The sequence below is a fragment of the Myotis myotis genome, unplaced genomic scaffold, assembly GCF_014108235.1.
Source record: "Myotis myotis isolate mMyoMyo1 unplaced genomic scaffold, mMyoMyo1.p scaffold_m19_p_7, whole genome shotgun sequence".
NCBI lineage: Eukaryota > Metazoa > Chordata > Mammalia > Chiroptera > Vespertilionidae > Myotis > Myotis myotis.
The window spans coordinates 80,882,135-80,909,093 of NW_023416379.1; the positions used below are offsets into that span (position 1 = coordinate 80,882,135).

At 40.6% G+C, this 26,959-nt stretch overlaps 1 protein-coding gene across 1 annotated transcript in view; it reads right to left on the reverse strand.

Annotated features, from left to right (window-relative positions):
- PTCHD4 (patched domain containing 4) overlaps nucleotides 1-20,239 on the reverse strand; it is a 172,246-nt gene extending 152,007 nt beyond the window's left edge. The window contains exon 1 of the mRNA XM_036317538.1: nucleotides 19,811-20,239. Within this exon, the coding sequence (XP_036173431.1) occupies nucleotides 19,811-20,239 (429 nt within the window). The remainder of the gene's footprint in view (nucleotides 1-19,810) is intronic.
- Between the last annotated feature and the right edge of the window lie 6,720 nt (nucleotides 20,240-26,959).

The window sequence follows — 26,959 nt, forward strand, 5'->3', positions numbered from 1 at the left end:
CAAGGCCACACAAAAGGGGGCTGCGGCATGCAATATGAGGGATTTAGGTTAGGTACAAAGATGAGTGTCCTTAGAGAGCAGGATGCTGCTAAACATCCTACAGTGCACAAGACAGCTTCTTGCAAGAGAAACCTACCGGGTCCGAAATGTCAATAGTGCTAAGATTAAGAAACCCTGACCTAGAGAATTTACGAATGCTTTGAGTTCTCTTCAATGTTGGCATACTTGGGGGCCTTATAATTAACTCTTTTAAGAGGGCTTCTACTACTCTAATTAGCCTACCTGGGTCAGTTTTAGGAGATAAAATAATTTTCCATGTGGGTTTAATGAGAATAAAAACACTGATTTACCACCCAAGTGGGCAGACTCTAAAGCAGGATGGTGACCCTTTTGAGCTCGGCGTGTCAGCATTTTGAAAAACCCTAACTTAACTCTGGTGTCGTGTCACATATAAAAATTTTTTGATATTTGCAACCATAGTAAAACAAAGACATATTTTTGATATTTATTTTATATGTTTAAATGCCATTTAACAAATAAAAATCAACCAAAAAAATGAGTTCGTGTGTCACCTCTGACACACGTGTCATAGGTTCGCCATCACTGCTCTAAAGACTGGTTGTTCTTTTGTCTCAAGTGTTGTCCCTGTACTTTCCCAATGGATTGCAACACTTGTTTTTAGAACTATCTCAAATCCTACTTCATCCCAAAAGCCTTAGGGAAACTCCTTTCTACCGAAATTAGAGTCTGCATCCCTCACTGGGAGCTTACTGCCTTATATGCTCACGATATATATGTGACATGCCAACTGAGATGTAAATTCCTTGCTGATAGCCATAGTATTTCATACTGCTTCAGAGACACATAATTGATTATTATCTTGCACATAGTGGAAACTCCAAAAATGTTTATTCATCATCTTCATACATTCTGGGAACCCTCAGAATGGTGGTTATTAAATAAAATTAGAAGGCCTTTGGCTGCCAGTTTTTCCCAGTCTAAATTTGGGGCAGGAAGAGGTCATTTTAAAATTACATCAAATATGTTTCTATTTACAGTGGTTCTTATTCTACAAAGCCAGGATGAGGACTTTGATTTCTGGCCTTCATAAGAACGAGGTATCAGCATGACTTATTAGAAAAAGAATTATTATTTAGGGTCATTCTATGTTGTTAGTAGAAAAAGTAATAATGGAATACCATAATAAAGAGAAATAGTTTTATAATAGAGAAGTGCCATTATATTAGTTAGGTTTATTAGGCATGAGAGGAGTATTCCAAGAAAAGAGGCAGAAATTCAATCAATTAAATGAGGTGCACATAAATTGTACTTAATAAAACTGCCTAAATTGCTTTGGGAAAAGATGCTATAGGGAATATACTTTTATTAGTCCTAGGTAAGGGTGACTTTGATGATACAGCGAATCCTTTTCCACTTTTAATCTTGAATCTCCTATGAAAACCATCAGGAATAACTTTAGAAATATACAGACAACCAAACTAAAGATCAAATTACCGGTGTGGTGAATGTGTGGTCAATGGTTTAGCAGTTAAATGTAGGTGCTGCAGTAAGAATACTGGCTTCACTCCAGTCTAAGTGGGCTTTGACAAATTGCTTAACCATCGGTGCCTCAGATTCCTCATTGTAAAAATAAAGCTAATATAAGGTAGTGCTCACTGACTTATTGGTGAGGACCAGATGAGTGCCTGTATCTTATTGGAACAGTGCCTGCTCCAAATAACAGAATATCAGTGTGTGTCAGTGCACATCCCCATCTGTGGTAGAACTTCTCCCGTGGACCCACATCTGGCACACCATCATCTGTCCTTGCCTCTAAAAAATTAGAAGAAAGAGACTTCCTAACTTGCTGTCATACAATGTCTAAATTAAAACATATAACAACAACAAAGAAAACAACAACAAGAGAACTGAAACAATTACTGAGATAAGAAAAGCAAAAGAAAAGTGTCGCCATAAGACAGATAACGATAACTAGATTTTCTATTTGTGATGATTGAAGACACTGGGCAATTATTTAATGCTGCGCTTCACTTTGCTGGTATAGATAATCCTTATGAAAAAAAGAAAAAGGCACATTTCCATTTTATGTTTCTTAACACAGAGACTTAGAGTCCTACAATTTCTACATAAACATTAATGCCCAGAAGCATACATCAAATTCCATTCTATTGGTAAAGATAAGAGATATATTTTGCTGATTATAATATAATTATACATCCAGTTCTAGAATAGATTTATTGTGAACTGTTGTTAAAGATATAAACTAATTTGTTTGATGGGAATAAAAATGCTAATCTATCACGCAAGTGGGCACTAAATCAGGGTTTATGAAACCAGACATTGCTGTAAACAAAAGTAGAAAATAGCTCTTTATTCTTTGTCCTTATTAAAAATGCTCAGACTCATAGCTGCGGTTGCTTCACAATTTGTAAAAGATGCTTTATAATTATATATATGCCTCATTTTTGCTGGTAATCCCACAATTATCCTAACAGTTACTACACACTAGGGAGGAAAGACCTGAGGGTAGGATGATTTGGGGTCATGGAAAGTTCCACTATCCAACAATTTTCTAGCCAGGTCTGATGGATAATTTATAACCCTCGTGTTTTTTCATCTTGGTCCATACCCATAAAATTTTCTTGCTTTGTGTTCATTTTTTAAGTCCATAGCATTATTGGGATTTTATGCTGACTTCATAACCTTCACAGTAATTGATCATAGCAAAATGTTTCTCTGCTTACGGAGAGCAGCTCTCCACTGACCTCAATTTTAATGAGTATATTTTGGAAAAAGAAAACATTTATTACCGATTAAAATCAATGTCTCTGAAAGACTTCTCCCACCAGTAAAGAGTGATGGGTTTGATGATCGAGCCCCCAAGGAGGCTGGATTTGATGTAGCACCAACTCTGGGTTATTAGGAGTTGGAGATTTTAAGATTCAAGTCCACATGCTGTATTAATTTTTCATTTCCTTGTCTTCCTCACTAGACTGCAGGCTGAAAAAGATGGTCTGTAACTTATCTCTGTAACTCCAGTGCCTAGCCAGCCCGTGGTCTGAAACAATGTAAACATGGACCCCATCTCTATTGAGAAAAGCTGTTCACTTGAGATAAGGCAAACACCCTGAGGGGGAGTTTTGGAGCAGGGTAGATACTTGTATATCTTTATAAAGAACAGAACATATGTGTTTAAGATTCAGGAGACACATCAATTTTCCAACCTTAAATGTTGGCTGAAACCAAGAAGGCCTGTGAGATGGACAAGGTCTGTGTGTGACAGAGTATGCAGCCAGAGAGAAGGCGGCCACGGGAATATAATTACCATCTCCAAAGTCACAGGTAGAAGACGGTTCAAAAATGACAGTAATGACCCAGGTTCCCCTTTACTGAAGAAAGAACAAATTGAATACCTGTTTTTAAAAAAGATAAAGAATAATTTTCTTCTAGAGAGACACTAGTGAGTAGGTATTGAAACAATTTATGTATAACAGGACTTTCTGAAGTGTGTAGATCAGATAACCTTCCCAAATCTGTCTCGTTGACATCTTGTGAAAATATATACACATAATATGATGCTTATGTCAAACTCGTTTAAGGTATGTCACAATTACTTAATAGTTTTTTTAAAGTAAATAAAAGAGGAACCAATTCCCTAGTTTATGTGGCTCTGCAAAACAGAAGGCGAGTATGGATTCAACTTTGTAAAATGCTTTTACTTGTTGCCAAAAATAAGGTATTTAATATAAAGGTGGTACTGGGGAAACAAGTAAGTGGCTTTCTCTGTGTAAAGCATGATTTCCAGTTACCAGCGGCCAGTGGTGCCCATCACATCATTCACATTGACTAGAGGCACATCCTTTCACCTCCCTGTATCAGTGATTTATAATTGCCATTTAAAAATAATAAGAGAGTGAGTATAAGATTTGTGAACTCACTGGGATGCTAATGGAAACGCTTTCTACTGACCCAAGAAGGGCACTTAGATTGTTATAGCTCCTATGTAGCTGAAATTACTTTAAATATTTATTGCACTTTAATGAACATACTTTCCCTTTAATTAGACATTGTGTTAATACTGTTTTAATATGGACTGACTTGCCACACTGGTCTGGGGAAGCTAGGATTCATATATGAATAAGTTAGAAGTCACAAACTTGCTAAAATTAGTACTTAACCTTCCCAGAACTCATATGCCTAAAAAGAAGTTAATATTATTTTCACAGGTGAAAAGATAGAAGACATAGGGGTTGGCTTTAGAGTGAGTGAATTTTGGCTAAGCTAAGGCTGGGAACATTTTCAAAATCTTTAATGTCACACTTTTAATACTCAAAGTGTGACAATTTAAAAGCCATTTATTCAGCACACACTATGTGCTTATCAAAAGGATGGGCTAACAGCTCTTGTTGTTTTTTCTCAGTGAGTAGAGCATGGGGCCATGGACTGAATGGCCATGGGCTAGATTCCAGTCAAGGGCACATACCTCGGTTGCAGGCTCCATCCCCAACCCCTGTTGGGGCGCATGTGGAAGGCAACCAATCAATATGCCTCTCTCACATCTATGTTTCTCTCTGTCTCTCCCCTTCCATTCCACTCTCTCTAAAAATCAATGGGAAAAATATCCTTAGGTAAGGCTTAAAAAAAAGGATGGGCTAACTAAGGTTAGCATTAACAAACTGGTTACAAATTAGCAAACACTGACCACCTCAGTATGTGAAAGAATTTAGGTTATTCTGATGGAAATCGAGGACTTAATAACAGCTTAATAAAAATTGAGTCTATTTCAAGTCCTAGTGTTATACTTCTTGGAGTTATCAAGATTTATTACCTTTGGCTCTATCACCATAATAATAAATATTTACTATGGGCCTAAGGTTTTCTTTATTAATCTCCTTGCAAAAATGTATTAAGCAACGATGCCTTTTAAAGTGTCAAGGGATAGATCTTCCCAATGACTAGCAATCTAGGACATCTTTGAAACACAGCAAATTGATTAAGACATCATATTTCTGGCCAGGCAGTACCAGATCGGGGAATTACAGCAGAGGAGGAAGCTGTGCATTTTAGCCACAGAGTTCCCATGGAGGCAGTCTACCTGGTGGGGCAAGGCTGATCATTGTCAGGGCAAATCTCTCCCCTTTGAGACCCCAGACTAAGCCTGAAGCTGAGGCTCAGGGAAAGCAGATTATCCCCTTATCCTCTCAACCTACACACTGCAAAGGGGCTGGGGAAGACAGGGGATCGTTTTCTGGTCCAAGGCCCTTCAGTATTTCTCAATCAGGATATCCACTGGAATTGTAGGAGAAGCTTCAGAAATGCCACTTCTTGGGTCCTTTCCCTGCAGATTACGTTTCACTTAGTCTGTGGAGGGGCCCCAGGCATCATATAATTGGAAAGTTCCTGAAGTGTTTTTTATGAGAATCACTGAGCTATAGCAAGTGGAAAGAGGAAAAATTTACTTTGCAGTAGGATAAGCCCCACAAGGTACTCTTAGAAGCTTAATCTTGGATGTGGTCCTTCGCACAGCTATTTAGAGCATGTAGGAGTGGGTCTATAAATAAATCAGGTCTTTCTAATTTTTACCCAAGCCCTTTCTGGGGGCACCTACTCCCCTGGAACTTGACCTATATTTGTATCTTGCTTTCATAAGGGCACATACTTACCAACGTGGCATTTTAAATCACACAAGGAAGTGCTCTTTTCCTACCGCTTCTGTTGACAAGCCAGAATATTTTGCTTTCTTCCTTATGCCTGTTAAAGATTGTTCAAAAACATCACCCCAGAAATACCCAAAGATAAACAGTGAAGTAAATTCTGCCAGAGTCACTTGCCAGAATTTTGAGCAAGAAATAAAATAATTTTGGAAATGCTTATGAAAAAGTGAAAACAAACAGGATCATAAAAAACATACACTGTGTATTTTGTAGTGAAAGATGAAAACAAATTGTTTAAAGAATTGGTGGTGGGATTGTGATTTTTCACTTGGCATTCTAATCATTCCTTGGTATCGTTATAATGCTGGGTTTATATAAAGAATAGCTACAATTTATTAAGAAACTACAAAGTGCCAGAAATTTAAAAAATCAGCAGAATGGATATTAATAATAACATTTCTTAACATATAAAAGGCAGGGACAAAGGCATTAAATTACATGTCCAAAGTCCTGCAGCTAGTAAATGAAGAAATCAAATTCAAACATAGGTTTGTCTGTTTCCTTTTTAGTACTCTCTTATTCACTATTTATAAATTTTATTTTATTTTTTTATTGATGGATTTTAGAGAAAGAGAGAGAGGGGGAAAGAGAGAGAGAGAGAGAGAGAGAGAGAGAGAGAGAGAGAGAGAGAGGAGAGAGAGAGAGATGCACATCGATTTGTTGTTCCACTTATTTATGCCTTCATTAGTTAGTTGCTTCTTGTATGTGCCCTGACTGGGGATCAAACCCACAACCTTGGCGAATTGGTCCAATGCTCTCACCAACTGAGCTACTGGCCAGGGCCATTATTTACAAATTTTAAAAGAGAAACTCAATCAATAAGCAGTTCCTCTATCTCAGTCCATTAAGAAATTAAAACCCCCACCACAATTAAAAAAAAAACAAAAACGTTTATTGCTTTAGACTAAATGGGCCAGATTGTCAATACTTATAATTTTAACATCAATAAGGTTTCAGGATACTGAACTGAGGGAAAGATGAGAAATGAGGCTCTCTTGTCAATTTAGTTGTCAATTATCAAAATATTTTTCCAACAGGAAGAAGACAAGTAGAATCACATCAGTTTAGAAACAATTTTTGAGATATGTTAACTAAATTATAAACTGGAATACTGTTTAGTGAGAGACATGCTGATAAGATGTGGTTAGTTAAAAAAAAAAAAAAGTCACAAGTTTCTCAGTCTAGAAAAAACCCAATTCCCTAAAAAATAATCCCCAAGGGAAAGATGGTTGAAAAGAATGAAATGAAAATAAAAGTCAAGTTGCTGATGCCAGTTTTATGTGCTATTCCCTTAGAGAGGTATGCTCTACCTATGAAAAGGGGTCATAAACTAGTTCAGACCCAGAGCTTCTCACACCCCTCCCAGCCCCGGGAGCTCTAGCAGGGTGCATGTCTGTCTCCGGGGACACTCACTATTGCTGTCCTCATGCTGCCTTGCCCAGGCTCTGCCTCGTCCACCCAGGGCTGGGCCTCACACAGATCATCCCCTAAACTGGCTTGTGCAGGAGCCCTGGAAAGGCCTCGTTCCTGGGGAGGGAGAAATAACAGGCTTGACTTTTTCCACGTTTCCTTTAAGCTTGAAATGTGACCAAGATATGATCCACACCCTTAAAACTTTGTAATCTTGAGGGAATATGAGATGAGTTCTCAATAGCACGTCTATTTCATTGGTGACGTTGTACAAACATTTACTGGCATGCTGCATCTTTGTTCCAATGCAACATTTCATACATGGGAAGGGGAACCGAGCCTGTAGACACTGTGGGTTCAGATTTCAGCTGGCTACTATTGGCAGCCTAAAAATTTCCACTAATTTGAACCCATCATCTTCCTTCCTTCCTTCCTCTCTTCTTTTCTTCCTTCCTTTGTTCCTTCCTTCCTTCTTTCCTTCCTTCCTTCCTTCCTCTTCCTCCCTTCCTCCCTTCCTTCCTTCCTTCCTTCCTTCCTTCCTTCTTCCTTTTTTAATGGGGAGCAGGAGTTCTCCTGTTCTTTATACAATTCCCTATGTTTTAAGGAATTAATTTCAATCTCTACCGTTGAATGAATGAAAATAGTAAAATAATTTCCTTTACATTTCATGACCTCTCTCAGTTTTGCTTATGAAATTCTCAATCCTACCTTACTCCAATGGCAAGCATGGTCAGTTAAATAAACTACCCTCTCCCCAATCTAGTGATTTTTAAATCTGAATACTGATAGACCCTTTATTATAAAAGAGAAAACTTGACCCACAGTGTTGACCTGAATTAATTAATTTATAATAAAGGGCTGTTTTAATACAGATATCATTCTGCCTAATATGGACAGTTTCTTTTAAAATTTCTTAAATTGACATAACATTGCTTTAGGTGTGTGACATAGTTATTTGATACACTAGTATGTATATACTGTGAAATGATCACCACACTAAGTTTAGTTAATACCTCTTGCTTAACAACTTTAAAATATATAATACAGTGTTGTTAACCATAATTACCATGTTGTACATTATATTCCAAGGACTTATTTTTCCTACAACTTAATTAAATTAATTTTTTTGGTATATAAATATTTTTCATCTTCTCATAGATAAGATATAAAACCAAAGACATTTCTGTTAAATGGCCTCTTGATCCAGTGTACTCTTTGGATAAATTTTTCCATTTATTCATTCAATTTTCATTTTACTCGCAAATAACCACTTGGAGCTATTAAAGCCATAATGTAACCCGGGGTTCCTAAGGCCGGAGCATAGGCATGAGGACATATTAAAAGGCACTTCAGTTTCACTTGCTTGCATCCCACTTGAATAAGACAGGGACTCTGGCCCCTGCAAACTCTCACCCACGCACTTCTGGGAGTCCTTCGAACATCCTTACTATCTCCCAACTGGGGCTCTCCTGGTCTTCCTTCCAGCCCCCTGACCGATGACCTCTACTGTGAGTGACAACTGGAGTGGATCCCTGTGATGCTTTGAAGTCTGCTGGCGTCCTCAGATGTGATTCTGTGAACTCCCAGAGTGCTCAGCTGCCTGATAAAATATGGGACACCAAATTGAATCTAACTTTTAGGTAAATAATGCAATATTTAGGGCATACTTGTACTAAAAAAGTATTCTTTGTTTATCCAAAATTCAAATTTAATTAGGTGTCTTGTATTTTTATTTGCTACATCTGTCAGCCCTACCAAATGCCCAAGCCATGTTATGCTCCCTGCAGCCTCACCTGAGCTGAAGTCACATGTGTGCTGTGGGGAAATGTTTCTCTTTCTTTCTTTCTCTCTCTCTCTCTCTCTCTCTCTCTCTCTCTCTCTCTCTCTCTCTCTCTCCCCCCCCCCCCTTCTGTTGGCTCTTTGTCTATAAGCACAAAGTTATGTTGCTTGTGCCTCAGGTATCTCAGGACCACTCACGAAAATAATTTTAATGTCTTTCTGTGGCCATCTCTGATTCAGGTTCAGGCACAGCCTGAGAACATCAGACTGAGACTGTGATGGGCTTTCTTCCTGTTCCCCTGCAACTTCCCCCAAAGGCTTGTCCTACAGACCTCCTCCTTACTAGTTATCATCTCCCAGGCAAATCGATTGGCTACCAGCCTATTGGTTTCTTAGGCACATGCAGTTATATCTCAGCAAAGACTTGTGACAAATCTAAAATACAAATAACACTGTGATTAGGAGAACTGCCTTCGAAGTACCTCCAATGCTAAGTGAAATAAGCCAGTCAGAGAAAGATAAATACCTCATGATTTCACTCATTTGTGGAATATAGAGAACAACATAGACTGATGAACAGGGACAGATCCAAAGACAGAGAAACAGTGATCAGACTATTAATCCCCAGAGGGAAAGTAGGGGAGGGAGGGGGTAAGGGGAAGAGATCAACCAAAGGACTTGTATGCATGCATATAAGCCAAACCAATGGACATGGACAACAGGGAGATGAGAGCATGAGTGGGGGGAGGGGAGGATGGGGGTTTATGGGGGGGAATGAGGACACATTTGTAACACCTTAACTAATAAAGAATTAAAAAAAACAACAACAAAGTGTATGGAAATGTTTTCTATCTTGGGAAGCTCTTAGAAAAGCTTCATGGAAACATGAAGTGGCTTTGGGGCCTCAGTTTTTAAGAGATGTGTGTGAGTTTGAGAAATTCCAAGCAAAATGAAAAGTGTAAATGGCGGTGAGGGAAAAAGAAAGTTCAGGGTGACTTTATTTGGGGGTTTGGTTGCAGCAGGTGGTGTATTGCAACCTGAAACTGCAAATAAAATTGGGGGCCTGTCCCAGGAAAGTTCTCAGAGATCACTGTCAAAAGTTTATAATTTCTTCTCCGGGCAACAGGAAGCCCTTGCGAGATTTGGTTAGTGGAAAATATAACCAAGAAATGCAGAGGATCCTGCACATAGGCTAGGTTCCAACTGTGAGAAGTTATGTGAGAGAGGTTAGATCGTCACATAAATAAAATAGGTAATGAAGGCTTAAAGGAACATAAATTTGAAAAGGAGACCTTGGTAACCCATTATAATCAAAAGAGGAGGTTTAAAAATTCCCCATGTCTATGCCACTTCCAGACTAATTAAATCAGAATCTCTGGAGATGAGACTCATGACATCAGTCTTCTCAAACCTCCCTTTGACCTCAGCCACGATGGAGCACGAAAACTATAGAACTGTGGTTCTCATACTCCAGCAGGAATCAGAATAGTCTAGAGGGCTTGTTGGACTCCACCCGCAGAGATTCAACAGGTCTGGAATGAGATCTGATCATTTACATGTCTATCAAGTTCCCAGGTGATGCGGATGCTGTGGGTGCAAGGACTCCACTTTGAGAAGGTCTGCGGCAGAGGGATCAGCGCCTGGTAGTTAATTAGGTATTACCCCGAAACCTAGGTCCCATACTTTCCTTGTCTGCCTTTTACCGTCCATAGCAAAGAGACCTCACATTCATAACAGTAACCCTGGAGAAAGCTCAAGTTTTTAGTGCAAAAAGAAGAGAGCTCTATGTCCCTCATGTTGCACTTACTGAGAAAATAGCAATAACTACCACATCATAGATTTTTCAACTCTGAGGGTTGAAGAAAAAAAGGGTTCTTCATATAATTATGAGTTCACAAGAGAGTCAATTAATCAATTCCGAATAAGGACACAGTGTCAGTGCTTAAGGGGTGAAACCACTAGCATTTAAGAATTGACAATGAACCAGGTGCTGTTCTAAGTGCTATGTACCCTTCTTACTCAGAGGGTAGTTCATGGACCAAAGGCCTCAGAATCACTGGCTGACAGAGTTTGAGAAGCACTGCTTAAGTATCATGGGCTCACTAATCCACTCAATGCTAAGAGGTGGGGGCTATGATGAAGGAACTCAATTACAAAGTTAAAATATCTGTGCAAAGTCATAGAGCTAAAGCAGTGGAGACAGATACAAACCTAGGAAATCTAGATTCCTAGACTCTCTTCTAGCTTGTGCGACTCCACCTGGCAAGAAAGTCTTACCACAGCCATAGGCACCCTCACCACCATCACTCTTTAACATCCATCCACAGTGGCTTTCGCTCCATGCATCTAAGCGACGATGTCCTCCCCATTGTACTCTTGCTTCTACCGTCTAACCCACTCTTGAAGAATGTGAACTCCCTTCCGGTCTCAGCTCACAGTCACTTCCTCAGGAAAGTGATTTCTAGCAGCCTCAAGTCTTCATATCCTACTCTCGCCGCACCATGTACTTTTCCTCCATGATAACCTGCAATTATGGGTTTACCCATGAGATTTTTGTCTTTTTCCCCAGACTTCAGCTCCTGGAGGGCAAGCACCCCATCTGCTTTGTTCCTTGCTGAATCTGGAACAGACACTTAAAATAGTTACCCAAACGGATGTATATATGAATGTCTTGCCCACATTAGTATGACCTGCAGTGACAATCAGTCTGCAGTGACCATCGGAACTGAACATTCTCTCCCTCCATGTCATCAAGAGACCTGGTGAGGTGAGAGAACAGACTGAACATTCAAAGGGAAGTGTAACCTTTGAGGCTGAACCCTAAATAGCCCATCAAGCCTCCATCTGCCAGGAACACCTGGAGCTGCTCTCAGACCTTCTGAAACTATGAGAACCCTTTAAACATGGTTCCGCTTTTCAAAACCCAGTGCCTGTACTGTGCCTTCTGCCTCTGAGACTGCGAAGTGAAAGTGGCCCAGGTGTGGCCTCCCCATGTTGGGAGGGTAGTTCTGGAGGGAAAACACTGGCTGTTCTAACACAAATCCCGTAACTAAACACAGTCCATTCATTTTGAGTGCTGCTCATCAGGTAGCTTTCAGAGGCCCTGAATATCCCTGAATGGCAGAGAATAACTTTGATTTCAGTGAATGGCTCGCCATAATAATCATAACAATCCTGTCTGAGGAAAGCATGGATTGCAAGGCTCCTTTCAAAATACACACCACTGTAATCATGTGTTTCAGTTCCCCCAAATACTCTGCTCCTATGTATAGTTCCCATATCTTGAGTTCTCATAATATTAACGTAATTAGTCTAACTTGGGTTTAATGTTGCTCCTATTGTGACATAACTGCAAAGAGGCTTGAGAAAAATGCTGCTAATTTTTCTCTTAAAGAGACAGATTTAATTTCAACATTTGGGGGAAATATTGAACAACAGCAATCAGCTTTAAGTTTAAGCAGGTGACAGGCCCAGTTACAGATGATAGAGGTGAAGGTTTCTCACTGTGGAACAGCTGCTTAATAATTCTTCAGACGTTTCTTCAACGTCTCTACCACGTGGTTAAATGATATGGCTATGAGCTCAGTTACTCTTTTTTTTTTTTTTCTTGTGGTGTTTTTGTTACTTTAAACTCAAGCCATGGCCCAGCCAGTGTGGCTCAGTGGTTGAGCATCAACCTATGAACCAATGTCAAGGTTCAATTCCTGGTCAGGGCACATGCCTGGATTTTGGGCACACCCCCCAGTTGGGAACATGCAGGAGGCAGCCAATCAATGATTCTCTCTCAGCACTGATGTTTCCAGGTCTCTTTCCCTCTCCCTTCCTCTCTGAAATCATTAAAAATATATTTTTAAAAAAGAGAAAATAAAACTCAAGCCATGAATGAGCAATACTAAAGTCAACCTTTGTTTTAGACCTGAGCTTCTCAAACTCTGTGGGACCTTGTTAAAATGAGTTTCTGGTCCATAGGTCTGAGCTGAGGCCTGGGGAGTTTCCATTTCGAACAAGCTGCTGGGTGCTGCGGCTGCTGGCCCATACACAGCACTATGAGAAGCGTGGTCTTAGAGAACACAACAAAATTAGTTTTGTGGCAAATTAGTTTTGTCTTGCAATGCAAGTTGGCACGCTTTTAAGTCGGAAGTATTGCCTAAATGTTTCCGCGGGCCAGGGATGTGATGAATGTAACGCTATCCACCTCGCACGGTCAGAAACAATCACAGAAATGAGTCACTCCCGTGTTTCCACCCTGGGGTGAGGGGACTGAGTTGGGGAAGAAATAGACCTGCTGTCCATCTAGAGCTGTCTTATGCAAATCTAGAATCCTGGAATATCCAGACATCCTCTTTCCCAATGTTGATAATAAGCATACATAGAAATGTCTGGACATATCTGGAATAGGTGTGGACATACAGTATGCTGATCAACTCTAAAACTGTATTAAAAGCAATGTGGTCCAATCATGGTGTAATAGCTAGTGGATTAAAAGAAAAAAAATATTCTTCAAACAGTATATTTTGAAAAGCACATCCCAGCTTATTTCATTTATAATAATGTTTACAGTAGAACCGAAAAAGAGAAAAAAAAAACCACACTTTTAATTATTGCTTAACACAGCAGGAGAGGCAAAGGAGTGGTTTTCTTTTTTGGGGGGAGGGGGGAGTGGAGGGAGGAAGTTGGAGTGGCCTTAGCCCCTTCCACACTTCCACCATGCTGTATGTCTTTGCCTTCTTCCCACCCTACTCCCAAGTCCTTGTGGTCGCTGGCCACTGAGGAAACCACCATCACCTCCGCTGATGGTAAGGAAATGAGAAAAATGGACAGAACCATTTATGTTCCGTTTTTTAAAACCCTCTCTTAACTCTTGAATTTCAAAAATGGAAAGAAACATAAATACTTCCAAAAAATTATTTAATTTTATTTAAAATGAGTTTTTGTTGAAACCAAGGAGCAGTATCTAGTCCCAATGCCAAGCAAGTCCTTTGCCTACTTGGGTACTCTGAAAAATTTCATAAACAAATACACTGTTACCGTGACCAGGAAATATACGTGCAACAATTTAGTTAGGACCCTATGAGTAACACCATTCAACAGCATAGTTCCAATCTAATCAAGAAAAATCTTCACTCTAAAGGAAAAATATTTCAAAATATACCCCCAAATATATGATAATGATACTTACTACTACAGGATGGACTGTTACAGAAAAATCCTAGGACTTGAAGCCCAGATTGGTGATGGGGCTTGTCCAGGAACTATTCTTTAAAGACCTGGGGTTAGAACTTAGGTCTCCTGAATATTTCTCAATTTAGTCCTCATTGTGTTAATGTATTATTCCATGCTCCCTCATCAATCCTTTTTCCCGATGCCAATCTAAGATAGAGATACACAAGTCTATCTGGCACCTAAGGCCATGGATCAGAGCCCTGGGTCACATTACACAGATTCCCGCTTAAGGTTGATCCTAGAGCCTCACTCGAATTTGCTCTGAATTATTGTGATATTATGTTACAGGTGAAATCATGGGCCAGTGAGGAATTTGCTAAACTCTTGTGGCAGGTTCCACAGTAGATACAGAGTAGGAGTTTGCCCAAACTGCAAGCTTTACTCCCTTACCGGCAGATCAGCCTCACTTCACCTTCCTCAGGGCTGGCCTTTCTGACTGAGCATGGGGGCTGCTGTGAAAGAGCATTGGTGACCTTTTAACATGGATTTCACATGGCTTGGGATTTACAGCCCTGGTTCTTCCTTAGTACAAAGGGCCGTTGCTACGGAGAATGATGCAGGAGGTACTAGTACGTAAAATAGTACTGTGGTTAAGAATATGAAGGTCAGGGTCCGCCAGCATGACTCAAGGGTTGAGTGCCGACCTATGAACTAGGTCACTAGGAGATCACAGTTCGAGTCCCAGTCAGGACATATGCCTGGGTTGTGGTTCAATCTCCGGTGTGGGCATGCAAGAGGCAGCCAATCAATAATTCTTTCTCATCATTGATGTTTCTATCTTTCTCTCCCTCTCCCTTCCTCTCTGAAATCAATAAAAATATATTTAAAATAAAAGAATATGAAGGTCAGTATAGACAGATCTGGATTTAAATTCCAGCTTCAAAATGCCCCACCTTGGGGACTTCAACATTGCTTAACCTCCTGGTCTTTAGTCTCCTTACCTCTAAAATGAAAATAAAGACTCCCTCTGGCTCAGACTTATAAACATGACAGACTATATATAAAACACTGACATCACTTAGGACTCAACCAGAACATTCAGTAAGGTAGCCGTGTTTTTTTCCTAAATCAGAGAAGATCCCGACATGGATGTCTTTAGAGGGTTTAGAATGAATTAGGGAAAGAAGTCTATGGAATAACTTTTCTTGCAATCTCTAAAAATATTGTTAGTGTTCAGTTTCCATGTTGGCTTAAGATGTCCTTCCATTGAGATAGGAACTAAAAAACTAATGGCAACATTTTCCACAACCGGGAAGATGTATTCCACATGAACCCAAAGAAACACTATGTTTTGTTAAAAAGCAGAAAGTGTTTCTTTGTTCCTATTCCTAAATATGGTACATTGAAGGATATATACTCCACTTAAACACTTGTCCAGAGGTATGTTATTAATGGAACTTAATGGGAAGAACAGGCTGCAGGGGAATCAAATCTGTGTCATTCCTTTCTCACCATTCGCCATGGACCACATTTGTCTGTTTCTCCTTTATTTGTTTTTTCACTGTGGCCAAAATAAAGAACAGGGGACATATGGGAATTGTTTCCTTTCTTGGAACTAGCCAGATGGAAAAGTGCAGTCATGATGGCCTACCTAAGAGGCAGAAAAATATTACCTGCAACACCTGAGCCCCTTGAATTATAATGAAAACACATTCTGGAGTCCAGAGTAGTCCTTGCGTAATGACTCTAAGTGCCAGTCTCATCTTAATCACGAGACTAGTTTCAACAATATGTATATATTTAACTGAAAGTTTAAAAATGGATGTTTCAAAAGTTGAAAAAAAAGACCCCCCAATTATTGGAGTCAAAAGTACTTTATAGAAATCAGGAAAATGTAGATAATGCCTTTTTTTTTTTTTTTTTTTTCAAAAAGCATGTCACAGAGGTTTAAAAAGTGATGATGATTTTTTGAAAATACAGCATAAATGTACAAATTAATCAACCTACTAATCAATGATGTGACTACTATCTATGTAGACACAGATAAGGTTGGGCTGGAGGAATGTGAATAGTATAGAAGGAATATAAGACATGGCCTTTGCGCCTAATCAGAGATATAACCACATAAAAATTATAATGATAGGCCAAAACCGGTTTGGCTCAGTGGATAGAGCATCGGCGTGCGGACTGAAAGGTCCCAGGTTCGATTCCGGTCAAGGGCATGTACCTGGGTTGCGGGCACATCCCCAGTAGGAGATGTGCAGGTGGTGGCTGATCGATGTTTCTCTCTCATCGATGTTTCTAACTCTCTATCTCTCTCCCTTCCTCTCTGTAAAAAATCAATAAAATATATTTAAAAAAAATTATAATGATAGGCACAATGATGGAGTTCACATTATATAGGTGTAGGGATTTCAGATTCTGGCCTCTTTCCCTCACAGCTTTAAAAAATGTGTATGTTTCATTCCTTCTGTAGTATTATTCTAAGCTGACTGCTGCTTTTTTCATGCCAGCTTTATCTGAGCCTCTGTTTAGAATTCTATACTAGTAACTTTCTGTGTCCCTGCTTGTCTGGATCACCTTGTCAAGATAATCATGTTTATCAGAAGTCCTAAACCTTTCTGTGTTCAGTACTACTTGGGTGTATTAATAATATTTAGAAGGCGCCCTCATGGTTGTCATAACTAAGGTGTTTGACCACTCCATTCTGTCAATCGGTGTTTAGACATCTTCAGACTACCTCTAAGCTATATCATGTCAGGAAAATGCCAATCCCTCGTCATATCATCCAGCCACTGCTATTTATTTTGCATTTTTCTTCAACTTCTGGTTCCCTGCCCTCCAAGAACATCTTCCAGCACTAAAATTTTCCATATTGTCCTGAGTTGGAAAGGTTGGTGATCCAAATATGAGAGAGGAAAGCAAATGAATCAGAGGGCCACAAAACATACATATAAAACTTTTCTCTCCAACCTCATACACCAGAGAGTCTCTAACTTTAGCAAGTGTCAGCATTGTAGGGACACTCTTTGAATGTCACTGCCACACATGACTTAAAAAATTATTTCCAAATAACATGCAATTGAAATAAGCCATATCCCTTTACTGTGTGCCAGGCAGTTAACCTGAAAATCATCGGGGGGGTCTTTGATAGGATTCTAAGTATCCACAGTACTCCACAAATTATATTTTATATTGCATTCGCTTGTATGAGATTATATCTGGATGCTTGAGAGGTCCCATTGTTCACAGAAGATTCTTCAAGGATTCATTTACCCAAACATTGCTTAAGGACACCACTGATGTCTGCAGCGAGCGTCAAGCCAACACATTTGAGGAGACATTGACATTAGAATATAGCAGAATAAAGGCTTCACAGTTTATAGAGCCAATATATAATTCAGTTATTTTATGGTTAGTGGATAATTCTACTTTTACTACATTGACCTTCATAATCTTTACTCCAATCCTTTATGATTATCTTCTGACTTCTACCAAGATGTAGATCGACCAACCAATAAGGCAACAAGTTTAGATGGAGCCCCTCTTATAGGCCTAGCATGGAGTTGGCTCAATGATGGACCCAAAAATTACAGAGTCCCTGCTTACAGGTAACTCTGGGTGGGAACACTGACATCTACTACTTTTAAGCCCCACTAGGGTAAGAACCCCGATTTTCATGCCTCAAATTCTATCTCATGTGTTGAGAGGACCACCTGGTAAACCATAGGAGCACAACTAACAATTATTAAATAAGTGAATTAAAGGCCTCAGGGGTCTGTACTATAAATGTCATAATGATAAACAAAATGTCCATAGTGGCCAGTTGGCCAAAGCTCTTACACCTAGAGAATACTGCTGAATAAAGGAAACAAGGGACCCAACTAAGAATGCATATCAATAAAGTGCAAACTAGCCTCAATAGGGAAAACTAGCTGAAGTTTCAAACCTTTCTTTACACCTGATGTTGGCATAGAAAAGAACTCAGTTAAAAGGCTGTAGCTGGAAAGATCACTCCCCACCACATCCTTTTGTTTAGCAAGCAATAATGCTGATGTAAAGGATCCAGAAAATGAAAAGCATGCTGCCCAACCACATACTAGTATATTCATCATACTCCCTTCAATAAGTGTGAAGCAGACAAGCCCTTACCTAGATTTCAAGCTGATGAATCATCTGTCCAGTTTCACTAAACCTCAAGGGGCTGTTCAACTAAACAAGGGGCTGAAACCCTGTCAGCCTCCAGATGCATTTAAATAAGGGAAACATGTTAAAAGGAAGCAGGTGATGAGGTTTCCCAAGGATCCCTAGTTTCTAAGTGCATTAAATCCTCCTTCAGTTCAGGAAAGACAGGCTTTTGATCTCAAAAATCATGAGAAAATTATTTTGTGTGTATAGATGCTGACTATATCAGATAAACAGAAATATTAGCGATTTCCTATATTTAGGCCATCCATTTATTGAACCTGGGGTTCCTCCTATTCCAAGATCCCTATGGAAACACACACACACACACACACACACACACACACACACACACTTCGTCACACACACTAGAAGAAAGAAAATTCCTTCTTCTGGGGAAACCCCTGTCTTGGGAATACTTGGTTGTATAGCCACTGAGCCTGCATAGGGTCGAGCATACAAATGGTGCAGTGACACTTTGGAAGTCACATTTGTCCCTGAAACTTCAGTCACCTGGAGACTGCATGCCTCATTGCCCGCAGCAGCTCAATCCTGACAGTGTAGGATGAGTTTAGAAATCTCATTGGAGCAACACAATTTGAATTGAGCGTTTAAACAGCACAGTATTTGTAGTGCTGAAATAACCATCCTTTGCAATTTTTGCTGATTGTGGACTTTTTTCTTTTCTTCTGCTATTATAATAATCTTGCCTTGGTTTGAATATTTTCATGAGAAGAAGATAACAGGGCTCAGTAAACTAGTACATCAGGTAGCTGCACATTCCCATTTTCACACAGAGAAAATCCCTGCTCCTTTTGCTATGCCAACACACATACACACAGTTCCTGGAATCCCAACTGCATTCATACCCATTACTCTCAGACAGACTCACACAGGGCACTGAGACAAAACTCCCTACATGTCAAAATCAAGGCAGGCTGAAGATGCAGGTAGGTGGATATGGCGCCAGGTGGATGTGTAATCAGTAATAAGAAATACATTGAGCCCCATAATGAAAAGAAATCCCCCAAATTGTTCAGGATTCCCCCTCCCCCTTTCCATTCACTGATTTATTAACCCTGAACAAAGATGTAATTGCAGGGTCTCAGGAATCATTTTTTTTTCCTTTTTTTCCCCATTTTTTGGCATTTGTTTTGTTTGATTTTGAATATTCTTAATATCTAGTCATACCATTCATTGCCTGTTTTCTTCACTCAGTTGCCCATCTTTTCCCCCCAAAATGAAAGAAGCATCAGCTTCTGAGTCTTAAAGATGAGTGAGACCTCTGCATTCTCTTTGCTTGTTTAGGGCAAGAAATGAAGTGCTGCCTCTTTAATTGGCAGAAGCATGCAGGAGGAGCATACCTTTAATTTAGTGTTGGGATACCTCACTTGCACCCTGGCTGTTGTCTTATTGGAGACGGCAGCCTGCCTGAGATCCTCTAGCACTGAAATAATATCATCCAGCACGCATTTCTTATCCTGATTTCTCAACACACACAGATGGGAAAAAGTATAATTATAGCCCTTGTGGTTCACCTTCATTTCCAGCACGGCTCGGTGGGTCTGCAGGATCCCCTCAGCATGGAGCAAAATATTGTCCCCGGGTGGGGAGAGGAGGATCACCCTGCCATACCTCCCAGGGGTGTGCAAGTCCGAATAGAGCTGGCTTTTGGACTGGTCCAGGGGGAAAAGGCTGCTGGCCAGGCTGCGCTCGATCTTGGCCAGGCTGTGGCTGGGAGCGACCAGGCGCTCCAGGTCGCTCTCGGGCTGGAAGTGGTTGAGCGCGCTGAGGCCGAAGGTGATGGTCAGGACTGCGGGCACGGTGAGGAAAAAGACGGGGTGCCGGCTCACGCACAAGCCCAGCCTGTGGCAGAAAGACTGGAGCCCTCTGCGAAGCACCTGCCGCAGCAGCATCCTCCACCAGATCCAGCTTGCAGGCGCTCCCGGCCGTCTTAAAAAGCACATGTGACACGTGTCAGCGCCGGGCGACCCGGGTCTCCCGCATCCCGCCCCCTTTGGGACCAAACCCCCCTCCCCACCGCCGCCGCCTCCCCGCCCCCCTCCGCGCTCACCCCGACCCCTCCGCCTGGTCTTTCCCCGGCCCCACCTCCATGCGCTCACTACTCTTTCAAACACTGCAGCAAGTTGCAGCAAGGCGGGCAAACAGCGACCGCGCGCTGCGGGGGCTCCGCGGGGCCCACCCCCGCCCCGGCCTCCCCCCGCCCGCGCGCCCCCGCGCCCCCTCTCACCGCCCGAGCTGCGATCCCGCGGACTAGCCCTTCATCTCGCTGCTGCAGTCCCCCGGCCTCCCTCGCCGGAGGCGGCTCGGTGCGGAGCGTCCCACCGGTGTGGATTTCCTCTCCGTCCTGGCGGGGTTTGGCGCCGAGCGGGAACCATGTGCCTCGGTGTTGTAAGAAGCAGACATGTGCCCCATAAACAGGGGGGAGGAGGGATGGGGCGAGGGGGCGGGAGGGGGGGCGGGTAGAAGGACGAGAGGGGGGAGCAGCTACGCTTTTCCTTTCTTAAGATGCTGACAGTTATTTTTAGAGTTTTGTTTTCCCTCTTTGCTCCCCGCTGGAGTGAATGGAAGAGGAAATGGGAGCAGGCGCTGCTGGCCCATTGGAGCGGAGGCTATTAGAGCCCGAGCCAGGCGGGTGGAGGTGCAGGGAGGGAGCTCCTGGAGGCAGGCGGCCAGCTTTGCCCCTCCGGGTTCCCTTGCCCTCGAATTCTGCTCTTTGGCTGAAGGAAAGGAGCAGAGAGGATGATGCTGCATTTTTAGCATGCCGCCAAGCGTGCAGAGGGATCCTGGCAACGCCACGCTGTCAGTCCACAGAGGATCAGCTGCAGCGAGGGCTGCCAGGGACCCCATCCTTCCGCGGTGCTTTGGGCTCTAGGAATCCCTTCCTGGCTCTGGTGATTGGAGAGGACACAATTGCCAATAGCAGCCGTGTGTGTGTGTGTGTGTGTGTGTGTGTGTGTGTGTGTGTGTGTGTGAAGATCTACATGCAATATGTGGTTTCTCATAAAATATTACGTTCCCACTCTGTACTTTTGAAGTTTAGGAGAAAAAGTTGTTAAAGGCTGGTTTCAGCCCTCTTCCCCCCATTTTCTCTTTCATCTCGCCTTTTCCGAAACCAGCCGGTTTCTAGCCATCTGATTTATGCTGAGATGAAGGGGAATGAGAGGCTGTCTAATTTCCTCCTTTGAGCAGAATTCCAGGGGGAAAAAATAAACACACACACACACACACACACACACACACACACACACATTTTGGGATATTCCTCACATTGTTTTTGCTTGATGGGCTAGATGGGTAAGGGTAAGTACATTGGAGTCCTTTGCTGTGTAAAACAGTGAGTCACCTTCACCATTTAGGAAACAAAATTCACCAGGTACAAATCCTCCCTCAGTAAACAAAAGTGTGAAGGTGAGGAACTCTCACCTGCATCAGATCAAAAACTTGCATATTAATAAGCTTGTGTGTGTGTGTGTGTGTGTGTGTGTGTGTGTGTGTTATTTCTTACCTGTCAGGGCTTTCACAAGTTCATGTTCTGGAAAGAAGAGGGAGAAATCTTGAGGACAAATTCTAAAGTCTGATTGTGAACTGGAGACCTGTTTTCCGAAGCTTCTCTTCTTTTAGCCTTGACTTCATATAGAAGATTGAGTTTCAAGAGCTGATTTCTTCACACCTTCTTAGTAACAGTGAAAGACGTGTTCTTCATTGGATGCTTAGAGAGGTGCCCACCCATGCATATAAACAAACCAAAGGTCCCATCCTTTTAATAATTCAATGCTTTTTATTTTTGCTAGTGGAATCTATTATTCCGTTATCTAGAGAACAATGAGACGACAGAGAGCTCAGAAGCAGGGACAATACTTGCGGGCAGTAGACTAAAGGGTGGTGTTGTCCCTAAAATTAAAGAAAAATTCTAGCCTTTTAAAATTGAAAGTGAACTTGGAGGCCATCAGTTTGAATTCCTACCAAGGGAAGGTGTTGCTTCTGAATATCCCTGATGATTCTCCATCGAGCTCTTGCTGCAAAATTCTTCACATACAAGAACCCACTCATTTTTCTAGAAAGCCCATTCTATTTTAGACACCCCCTTCTTTGTGTTTAGCTGAACTCAATCTCCTTGCAGCATTTATAGGCTAGTCCTCCCTCTCCTTCAGTGGGAAGAGTCCCCTTTGCATAACTGTTAGATCTTCATGCCATTTCACATAATGTATTCCATTAGTGCAACATGATGGATATTGTTTTTGATTATACAGCAAAGAGGAAATGTATCTGTCATCTATTTTCTACACCCTCTTTATCATATTAAGTATGCTTGGCCATATCCTATACGTAAAATTCTCTTAAAAATGGTCTTTTTGCAAAATATATACAAATGGTCTTTTTGCAAAATATATTTTAGGAATGGACAGTTGAATAAATTATGTAGTTCATTTTCTAGGTAAGGACACTAAGAACTGTAGAGGTTAAGTGAAATTAACCATAACCCAAGTTATTTGCAAAGCTAAAACCAGTGTTCAGATCTCTTGTTTTCCCTGGCAGCACTGGACCAGGCCCACCTGTCTGTTTTTCACAATGAACAAATAGGTCAGAATTGCTTCCTCTCTTCTTACAGCCTCCATTTCCCACAACTCCTTCCCTAATAAGTTCAATGGAATTAGAGAAGAATAAAGACACCAATGGGTAATTGACTAAATAATGTGATACATCCTAAGATGAACTACTCTAAAGTAAATACAAATCACGTTGTAGAATTATAAGGGCATCAAAATACATCCACCAAATGTTAAATGAAAAAGTATGAAACCACTTTGAAAAATAAAAGTAGACACTGGAAAAAATAAAATCTGTATTATAGTGTTTATTTTTATTGCTAGATTATGGGATCATGGGTTATTGCTTTTAAAGAAAAAACCTTAAATGTAGAAGCTTTAGGTTATAGAAAATTGCAAAAATAGTACACAGAGCACTTTTATACAACACATTCCATCCCTATTATTAATACCTTGCATTAGGATGGCATATTTATTACAATTAATGCACCAATATTCATACATTATTATTAACTAAAGTCCATACTTTATTGGGATTTCCTTAATTTTTACTAATATTCTGGGTTTTTGTTTGTATGTTTTTTGGGGGTTTTTTTGGTTCTAGGATTCCATTCAGGATACCACATTGCATTTAGTCATCAAGTTTCCTAGACTCCTCTTGGCTGTGACAGTTTCTCTAGACTTTTCTGGTTTGGGGTGACCTTGACAATTTTGAGTAGTGGTCAGGTATTTTGAAGAATGCCCCTCAATTGGGAATTTTTTGGTGCTTGTCTTATTAGATTGGGGTTAGGAAATCTGGGGAGGAATAACACAGAGGTAAAGTGCCATTTTTATTATATCATATTAAGGGTATAGTCTAGCAACATGTCTATCATATTGAATGAACCTGCCTGAAGTAGTGTTTGTCAACTTTCTCTGCTGTAAAGTTACTCTTCTACTCTGCTTCCATAGGCTCCCCTTTGGAAGGAAGTCACTATGGGAGCTCACACTTAAGAAGTGGGAGCCATGCTCCACCTCCTCCCTCCTTGAGGATGGAGTCTACATAAGTTATTTGAAATTCTTTGACATGGGAGATCTGTCCTATTCTATTCTACTCCATTCTCTTCTATTCTATTCCATTCTACTCTTTTATTCTATTCTGTTTTATCCTTTCAATCTTTCATTTATATCAGTACTGACTCAAGGACATTTCTAAGCATTTTCTTATATTTTGGGTTATACTTCAATACTTCTTTGTGGCTCAAATTCATCCAACCTTGACTATTATTGGGAGCTCTTCCCATTGGCTCCTATGTCCTTTTGACATATACCATTACTGCTGGGTACTTGAAAGAAGTTATTCCCTATTTTGTTGCATGATGAGATATTCCAGGCTCAACTGCAACTTTCCTGCTCCAGTCCTAGAATCAGCCACTTCTCTAAGGAGCCCTGGTTTGTGTTTATTAGAAAAAAGTATAAGATCTGGATGCCTTATGTGCTTCTTGTTGTGGTATTATTGCTTCTAAGTCCTCTCAGCTGAAAGCAAGGAAATAGGTTATACTAATCTGTGTACGTGTATATCCATAAATAGTTCTTTATATAACTCTCTGTATCTATATTAACCTAAATATGAGTTTATACTTATGTCTCTAACTCTAATCTATTGCAACATGGATTATTATAGTCTCTTCCCCTGTCTTACCTTTAACCTCCCACTCCAAAGGTGAAAACTTGGCTCAGTGGGTGATGTTTAAATTGCTTTTCTATAACAAAAACATATTAATTTTTTATTAGAAAAAAATGTTTAAGTGCAAGAAGAAAAAAATGGATCCTTAATTTTGATACCATATATGGATAATACTAAGCAATATTATGCATTCATTAGAAAGATAAATTGTCTGCTTAAAGGAAGAAAAATGTTAACAACATTTAAAATCAAACTCCAAGGAGTTACTTTGCACTAAAATGTCAGCAGATACCAATCACATGGTAATTCTAGTAAATCAGATTTTAAATAAAGCTTAATATAAAGCTGAAAGCAGTGCATTTAGGGCCCAATCAGTAACAACACAAAAACCTGTAGTGTTCGATTCATACAGGATTTGTCTTCTCTGACATATCTTGGTCAATGTCATTTTCAGCACTTGGAACCAAGTTGGAATTTATCTGCTTGTCCTTTTGCAGGACAGGACACCAGAAGAACATGAGCTTGGATACAGAGGAGCTGAGTTCTAGGAAAGCTCTAGAAGTTGCTTCCTTGGTGCTTAGGGTGAGATTCCCAACTCTCTCTGATCCACAGTGTCCTTATTTATAAACTTGGATTCACTTGTTAATTCACTCGTATCATTAGTCACTAGAACTCTAACTCTACTGTATCATCTATGTTGTATTACTAGTAATTGCAACAAATAAACCTCTAAAAACTTGGTACCACAATAAAAGGGTATATCTTATTCAAGGTTAGCGGTCCATTATAGTACATATTCCTGCTCGCAGAAAAAGGTAGAACACAGACGCTTCAATTCCATAAGTCATTTATACACTTTCAACTTATGGTTGCCAAGGTCATTCCTGAGGTCATTTCCCAGCTAGTCAGCTGAAAGGGGGGAAACCTAGAGTACACCTGGGAGGTTTTTCTATCTCGGTCTGGAAAGTAGTATGTGTCAGTTCCTCTTACATCTTCTGATTAGAACTTAGTCATAACAGAGGCTGAATAATGCAGCTTAGGCATGTGCCTAGAGAGAAGAGGGGATAAATTCAATGATTGGCTGGCAAAATCCCTCCCCCTCTTTTTGGATTTTCTTGCCTTGTTTACCCAAAGTCCCTATTATATGTTCAAGGGGAACATCAGATGCCCTTTTGTCATTTCACACAGCACTCTTTCAGCAGCTGCCATTTACACAATGCTGGCGTTGGGGCTTTAAGAAAATGCTCTTTGAGCTCATGTGGTGATAGCTTTAAGGATAGTTCATTGGATCACCCACACCTCTTGGTCAGACTTGTATCCAAGAAGGGCACATCTGAGCAAGTTTTAGAGGCAATTTTGCTCTTTATCATTTTGTGTTTCCAACTGCAACCGGGTTACGTAGTAAGGACATTTCTTACCTCGCCTAACAAGATGTCCAGAAACACAGCATTTATAGAGCTGGTCAGTTTAGAGGCTCAAGGGTGTCCTCAAAAATCCAGGCCCTCATCCTCACTCTGCTTTGCCCATTTGGGACCAGAAGCTTTATACTCAACGGGGGAACACATCCAGGCAAAGCAAGGTCCCAAGGAAGAAGAAGCTGCATTTTTCTGTGCATCTCTTCTAAGAGTGGAGAAAGTTTTCCCAGAACACCCCCAACAAACCTGTTCTTGAGTGTCATTCCCCAGGCCCATGCCTAAACCAATCACTGCGAGAGGAATGATGACACAGTAATCAGCTTAAACCAATCTGGGCTCACGCGGGGGCAGAGAGTGGAGCAAGCCTCCTTTCTGAGCATGTGGGGGATTTTGTGGGGTTTATTTTGTTAGTATGTTTTATTTTTAAACAAGTCCCTTAGTAAAAAACATGGCGTGATGGTGGAAATGTTTGGATATTGGACAGCTGACACTACCCTTGGTGTTGAGCTTTTTGTATGAAGCAAATTACTTGCTTGAGACCATGTTTTCTGAATGAGAAATAGAGCTATAATTGGACAAAGGGATTGATTTTCTAATTTGTGATTCCTTTAGACTAAAAGCTTTACAATGGTACACAATGGAAGTAAAATGACATTTGATACTTTTAAAATTACCTTTATTTCAATAGCATACAAATATGTAAGCATTATTCTTGCGACAAGTTTACTATCACTGATCACCATATCCATATGGGGTGGAAATGACTGACCTGAGGAGTTTATGCAATCATCTTGACTTAATAAAAATTATTAAAAGTTTAGGTAGGCTTTGCATTGATTGATAACTTAAATTCATCCTATATAAGGTTGTGCATCATATCTGGCCCATCAGTTCAGTCTCATCACCATGTTGTTGTATCCTGTATGCTTAAAACCTAAAATAAGTACCGTTAGAAATTTACCATTCTAATAGTAAAATATCCACAGTATAGATTTTTAAAAGGCACACAATAGTGTGTACATTTATAAATCGCTA